General features: G+C 53.4%; 1 protein-coding gene across 1 annotated transcript; it reads right to left on the bottom strand.

Moving 5' to 3' along the window:
- Nucleotides 1-6,233: 6,233 nt before the first annotated feature.
- Nucleotides 6,234-7,635, bottom strand: LOC144940443 (homeobox protein Hox-B4-like). Its single transcript, XM_078866783.1, has 2 exons — nt 7,025-7,635; nt 6,234-6,523 (listed from the first exon to the last, which is right to left on the bottom strand). The coding sequence occupies exons 1-2, from the start codon at nt 7,563-7,565 to the stop codon at nt 6,234-6,236; spliced, it is 831 nt and encodes a 276-aa protein (XP_078722909.1). The 5' UTR covers nt 7,566-7,635.
- Between the last annotated feature and the right edge of the window lie 331 nt (nt 7,636-7,966).

Here is a 7,966-nt window from a genome sequence, read left to right on the forward strand (position 1 = left end):
GGCGTCTTGTATTGTCGTGCTGGTGAGGATGTTCCCCATCTCCTCCCCACACCCCCCCCCCCACTACTACTCACTCGCAAACCGTGAGTATTACGCAGCGCCGAACGATCGAGAGGGAGGGACGCGTCGGCGCGGTTGTTGCGATGCGAGCGGCGGTCGTTTCGTGAGCATCGCGAGTTATGTTCGCGGGGTCTCTGCCCCCACCCCCTCTCTCTCTCGCGCGCCTCTGTTGTTGTTGTTATTGTTGTTGTTGTTATTGTTGTTGTTATTGTTGTTGTTATTGTTGTTGTTGTTGTTGTCACAACCCGGGAACGTTGTAACGCGGCTGGTAGCGGTAGTGCACGGCCAGCAGTAACACGCGCCAGCCATAACGCGCTCGTGGCAACACACACACACACCAGTCTAACACACACACACACCAATGGTAACACACACACACACCAGTCTAACACACACACACAGCTGTAACACACACACACACACACACCAATGGTAACACACACACACACCAGTCTAACACACACACACACCAGTCTAACACACACACACACCAATGGTAACACACACACACACCAGTCTAACACACACACACACCAGTCTAACACACACACACACACACCAATGGTAACACACACACACACCAGTCTAACACACACACACAGCTGTAACACACACACACACCAGTGGTAACACACACACACACCAATGGTAACACACACACACACCAGTCTAACACACACACACACACCAGTGGTAACACACACACACACCAGTCTAACACACACACACACCAATGGTAACACACACACACACCAGTCTAACACACACACACACCAGTGGTAACACACACACACACCAGTCTAACACACACACCAGCTGTGACACACACACACACCAGTGGTAACACACACACACACCAGTCTAACACACACACACACCAGTGGTAACACACACACACACCAGTCTAACACACACACCAGCTGTGACACACACACACACCAGTGGTAACACACACACACACCAGTCTAACACACACACACAGCTGTAACACACACAAACACACACACCAGCTGTAACACACACACACACACCAGCTGTGACACACACACACACCAGCAGTAACACACACACACACGGCTGTGACACACACACACACCAGTGGTAACACACACAGACCAGTGTAACACACACACACAGCAGTGACACACACACACACACACACCAGCTGTGACACACACACACACCAGCAGTAACACACACGCACCAGCTGTAACACACACACACACCAGCTGTTACACACACACCAGTGGTAACACACACACACACACCAGCAGTAACACAAACACACAGCTGTAACACACACAGCTGTGACACACACACACACAGCTGTAACACACACACACACACACCAGTGTAGCACACACACACACACCAGCTGTGACACACACACACACACCAGCTGTAACACACACCAGCTGTAACACACACACATACACACAGCTGTAACACACACACACACACACCAGCTGTAACACACACACACAGCTATAACACACACACACCAGCAGTAACACACACACACACACCAGCTGTAACACACACACACCCCAGCAGTAACACACACACACACCATCAGTAACACACACACACACACCAGCAGTAACACACACACACACCAGCAGTAACACACACACAGAGCTGTAACACACACACAGCTGTGACACACACACACACACACCAGCTGTGACACACACACCAGTGTAACACACACACACACACCAGCTGTGACACACACACACAGCTGTGACACACACACACACAAACACAGCTGTGACACACACACACACACACACCAGCTGTGACACACACACACACACACAGCTGTAACACACACACACCAGCTGTAACACACACACACACACACCAGCAGTAACACACACACACCAGCTGTAACACACACACACACACCAGCTGTAACACACACACACACACCAGCAGTAACACACACACACACACACACAGCTGTAACACACACACACACCAGCTGTAACACAAACACACACACACACCAGCAGTAACACACACACACACACACACACAGCTGTAACACACACACACACACCAGCTGTAACACACACACACACACCAGCAGTAACACACACACACACAGCTGTAACACACACACACCAGCTGTAACACACACACACCAGCTGTAACACACACACATACACCAGCTGTAACACACACACACACACACCAGCAGTAACACACACACACCAGCTGTAACACACACACACACACACACCAGCAGTAACACACACACACCAGCTGTAACACACACACACACAGCTGTAACACACACACACCAGCTGTAACACACACACACACACACCAGCAGTAACACACACACACCAGCTGTAACACACACACACCAGCAGTAACACACACACACCAGCAGTAACACACACACAGCTGTGACACACACAGCTGTAACACACACACACACACCAGCAGTAACACACACACACTAGCTGTAACACACACACACCAGCAGTAACACACACACACCAGCTGTAACACACACACACACACCAGCTGTAACACACACACACACACCAGCAGTAACACACACACACACACCAGCTGTAACACACACACACACACACACCAGCTGTAACACACACACACACCAGCAGTAACACACACACACACACACACCAGCTGTAACACACACACACACCAGCAGTAACACACACACACACACCAGCTGTAACACACACACACACACACACAGCTGTAACACACACACACACCAGCAGTAACACACACACACCAGCAGTAACACACACACACACACCAGCTGTAACACACACACACACACACACAGCTGTAACACACACACAGCTGTAACACACACACACCAGCAGTAACACACACACACCAGCAGTAACACACACACACACACAGCTGTAACACACACACAGCTGTAACACACACACACCAGCAGTAACACACACACACACACACAGCTGTAACACACACACACCAGCAGTAACACACACACACCAGCAGTAACACACACACACACACCAGCTGTAACACACACACACCAGCAGTAACACACACACACCAGCAGTAACACACACACACACACACAGCTGTAACACACACACACACACACAGCTGTAACACACACACACCAGCTGTAACACACACACACCAGTGGTAACACACACACACCAGCTGTAACACACACACACACAGCTGTAACACACACACACCAGTGGTAACACACACACACCAGCTGTAACACACACACACACAGCTGTAACACACACACACCAGTGGTAACACACACACACACAGCTGTAACACACACACACCAGTGGTAACACACACACACAGCTGTAACACACACACACCAGCAGTAACACACACACACAGCTGTAACACACACACACACACACCAGCTGTAACACACACACACACCAGCAGTAACACACACACACACGCAGTAACACACACACACACACACACCAGCTGTAACACACACACACACACCAGCTGTAACACACACACACAGCTGTAACACACACACACAGCTGTAACACACACACACACCAGCGGTAACACACACGCACTAGCAGTAACACACACACACCAGCGGCGCGCACGTCAAGTGATCGACCTCACGCGGGGCTGACCCCGTTGCGCGACGGGGTTAGGTGAGGGTCGGGGCGTCGTAGGAGTCGCGGGGTACGATGGCTGTTTGCCGGTGGGTGGCTTGCTGCTGGTGGTAGGTTGCTGCTGCTGATGGTGGTGGTGGGGGGGGGTGTAGCAGGGTAGGCCCCTGCTAGGCCGAGTGGTGACCGTGCGATCACGAGGCTGTCCCGGCTTCCGCGATCGTCTCCCCCTCGCCGCTTCGTGAGCCGCTTGGGACGGGACGTGGCGTCAAGAGCGCGAGCGAGACTCGCACGCACGGACCGTTCAGGCCTTCCCCGCCGTGCTGCACCCTTTGCCGTGTGGCCTCGTGGGCGCGGGCCGCGAACGCAGCGACAATCGCACGCGAATGGCGAAAATGCGATGTTTAAAAAATGAACACGAAAGGTTCCCCTAAATCGGCGCTCGTGCGGGTGCCTGGCAATGACCGATCAAAAAAGCGTGCGCGCATTGTGTGTTTGGCGGTGTGTGTGCAATGAGTAGACACACACACACAAGACAAAGATCCGCGCCCCCCCCCCCGCCCCAGTGTAGCCTTGACAGACTGTTGGGGCAAGTGCTGTTAGCGAGCAGCTATGAAGGTTGGCACGGCACACGAGGGGGTGGGTGGCCAGCACCACGCCCGGTCGCCTTTGTCTCCCCAGTGGCGATGTTTACAGCACCACACACACACATACGTAGACGAAGATACAAGGACACATACACGCACACGCACACTTATCCGTACATTATTAATTCCACAAGCACGCGTTATAAAATTGGGAACTCAATAGACAACGAACACACACTCAGAATTGATGGGTTATGGATATTTTTAAGATGACAATAATAATAAGGTACACATGGTGTATTTGTTTACACATTTTTTTTACGTAGGATTTTTTTAACTGTCTCCTATGTAAACATTTACGATTCGCAATCGAAACGGACTTCTCCCCGACGACGTGGCGATTGTCCTTTCTTTTTTTGCGCTCAATTCCGTGTGAATATGAAACGCGATCGCGAACCAACAACAACAACAACAAACAAACAACAAATACATCCACAGAAACGTGACCCATTTCTCAAACCCCCCCCACCCCCCCCCCCGATCTCTTCGTATTTGTGCGTTGCGGCCGCGGTGAGCGAGGAGGCGCGGTGAGTGCGTGAGTGTGATGAGGGTGAGTCTTGTTGTTGTTGTTGTTGATGTTGTTGTTGTTGTTGACGCGAACTCGGACGCGTCGTCCTCTCCCCCCCCCCCCGCGTTCGCGGCACCGAGGAATAACGACGCATAGTGAGGAGCGGGCGAGCGAGCGACTTGACATTTGAGAAACACTTTATTTACGACGTTCGCTGTCGTTCGCTGCGCGCACGACGTATAGTCCCCCCCCCGCGTTTAGGGGGCACTTTTAAACGAATCTCCGTGGCCTAAAGTATCCCCGCGGCTCCGTCTATGTTGGCTCCTGGGTGCGTGCGCGCGCGTGTGTGTCTGTCTGTGTGTTGTGTGTGTCTGTGTGTTGTGTCTGTGTGTCTGTCTGTGTGTGTGTGTCTGTGTGTTGTGTGTGTCTGTGTGTTGTGTCTGTGTGTGGCTGTCTGTGTGTGTGTCTGTGTGTGTCTGTGTGTGTGTCTGTGTGTTGTGTCTGTGTGTGTGTCTGTGTGTGTGTCTGTGTGTGTGTTGTGTCTGTGTGTGTGTCTGTGTGTGTGGCCGCCGAGCGGATTACTTGCCACGTTATGCAACGACATTCAAATGCCCAACCCTGTATAACACGAGAACACAACCTCCCACCGCGACACGTCTTGCACCGCCGCCTCTTGTATAAAATGTAACAAATGCCGACACAAGTGACGCTTAAAGGACAGTGATAACCGGAGACAGCAAAAATATTTCGAACGACAGATGTTATATAAAAAAATAAATTACACCAACAATATAATTTACAACACAAGGGCAGCACCTATACCTAGATCGTGTATTTTTTTTCTTCTTCTTCTAAAAATGCAAGAATATATACACGGACAGAATTGCGTGGGTTTTTTGTTGTTGTTCATATAATTATTATTATTGTCAATATTATAACTATAGTACACCGCGTTCACATTAAACAAAAAGGAACCTTTTCGTCCGAATTTTATTGCGTTTTACAAATAGTATATAAATACTGCACGTGAAGCCACGACATTTCACCTAAATGACATCCTGCGACGCCACGCGGGGCGATTTTGACACACGTCGAGAGAAGCTGCAACTTTAAAGCTGTGAATTAAATACGGAAATGTTTACGAGACTGCTGGAATGAATGCAAACATCGCGTCAACGCCCCGACCTTCTCGCCGGCCTCGGCCGTCCGTGACCGGCGATAAACCTCAGGAGCCCCCCCCCCACTGCCCCCCTCCCTGCGTCTGAGAGCAAGAAGTGTGGGGGGGGGGGGGGGGGCACGCGGCATCGGAACGCGCGGACACCACCGACTCGAACGCTCGAAAGCGCCGCGCTCCCCGACTTCCCTTCCACCACCATCCCCCCCAACCACCACCACTTAACACTGCGAGGCTCCCTGCGACACGGGGTTGGCAGGGGTGGACGAGGCCGTGTTCAATTTGACCTTGGTGTTGGGGAGTTTGTGGTCCTTCTTCCACTTCATGCGCCGGTTCTGGAACCAGATCTTGATCTGGCGCTCGGTGAGGCAGAGCGCGTGCGCGATCTCGATGCGGCGCCGGCGGGTGAGGTAGCGGTTGAAGTGGAACTCCTTCTCCAGCTCGAGCACCTGCTGCCGCGTGTAGGCGGTGCGCGAGCGCTTCAGCTCCCCGCCGGTGTAGTTGGGGTTCACTGTAAACGTTTAAAAGACATCAATGGGCACCGACACTACCCTCCCCCATCCCCATCTCGTTGCGAGACGGATTCTAACCCCGCCGACGCCGCCGTCGAACTCACGACGCGGCTGCGACGCCTCGAACCGCAGTGGCCCCCGCCGCTAAGATCGCCTCTCTCTGAACCCCCTTTAGATTTTAGTTTTTTTTTATACAAATCACAGCCGAGGCGCTGTGGGGGTTTTTTTTGTTGTTGCGTGTTCCTTAACGCGCGTTAAAGGCTAACTCGTGGGTGGAGGAGACTTCAATGGGCAGAATTGCAAATGCCACATGGCCGACGGCGCAATTGCCGGCAATAAAAATTTATGGGGGGTGTAATTACCGGCCACCACGCCGGCTCCGCATAAATCTGCGGGGAAAAAGGAGCCCCTTTGATGGTCCTCCGCCTTTCACAACCAAAAGCGGCTGCCTCCCCCCCGTCTCCACGCGGCTGTAAACACTCGGTCGCCCGCTTCCTCACCTGTGCTCACGTGGATCTTTTTCATCCACGGGTACACGACCGGCTGCTTCAGTGCCGCCGCTCCTCCGTTCTGCTGCTGCTGCTGACTCTGCTGCTGCTGCAGCTGCTGCTGCCCGCCCGCGCCGCTCTGGCTACACACCCCCGATGCCAGTGCCGCGCCCTCCGAGTCGTCGCACTCCTTGGGGCGGTGCTGAGCCGCTTGCCTCGCCTCGGGGCCGCGGCTCTGGGAGTCGGGCGGACGGCGTGCCTGGCCGAGACCCCGTCCGGCGGCGGCAGCCGCAGCCGCCGCGGCCGCCGCCCCGGAGACGTGCAGGAGGCGCTCGCAGCTGTAGCCCGGCTCCTCGGGGCTGTAGTCGGTCGCAGACTCGTACAGCGCTTGGTGCGGCGGCGCGGGGAATGTCGGTGCGGGCGCCGGCTGGCCCCCGCCAGCGTAAAACTCGGCATCCTGCTCGGGGATGTAGCTGTTTTGCGAGTACTCCTCGCACGGAGGGAATTTGGGGTCCACATAGTTGGAGTTCATCAAGAACGAGCTCATGGCCATAAATTTCGGAGGGTGGAAAAATACTAATTTTTCTCGCGTTTGTCGTTTTCTGCTCCTAAATCCCTCCTCCGCCCGGGCAAAAGTGCAAAGTTGAGCGGTCACATGGCGCGCCCCGGCCAATAGCGCGGCGCGCGTCGGAGCGCGCCGACAAAACCTCGGATGATGAATGTCCTCAAAGTGGGTGATTTAGAAAATCCATCGCAGGCATTTGCACTTTTGGGAGGGCAAACTTGCGATTTTCACCGACGACTCGTTCGCGAAAAGGACTCGCGGCTCGTCTAGTCCTCCGCTAGACTCACCAGCACGAAAAAAAAAAGAAATCAGGGCAAACTCCACGCGGCGTAGTGGAGCGCAACGCGTGTAGGTAGGAGGACGCCTTCCTCTTGAAACGCATCCAAGCT

The sequence above is a fragment of the Lampetra fluviatilis genome, chromosome 2 (assembly GCF_964198595.1).
Source record: "Lampetra fluviatilis chromosome 2, kcLamFluv1.1, whole genome shotgun sequence".
Classification (NCBI taxonomy): Eukaryota; Metazoa; Chordata; class Hyperoartia; order Petromyzontiformes; family Petromyzontidae; genus Lampetra; species Lampetra fluviatilis.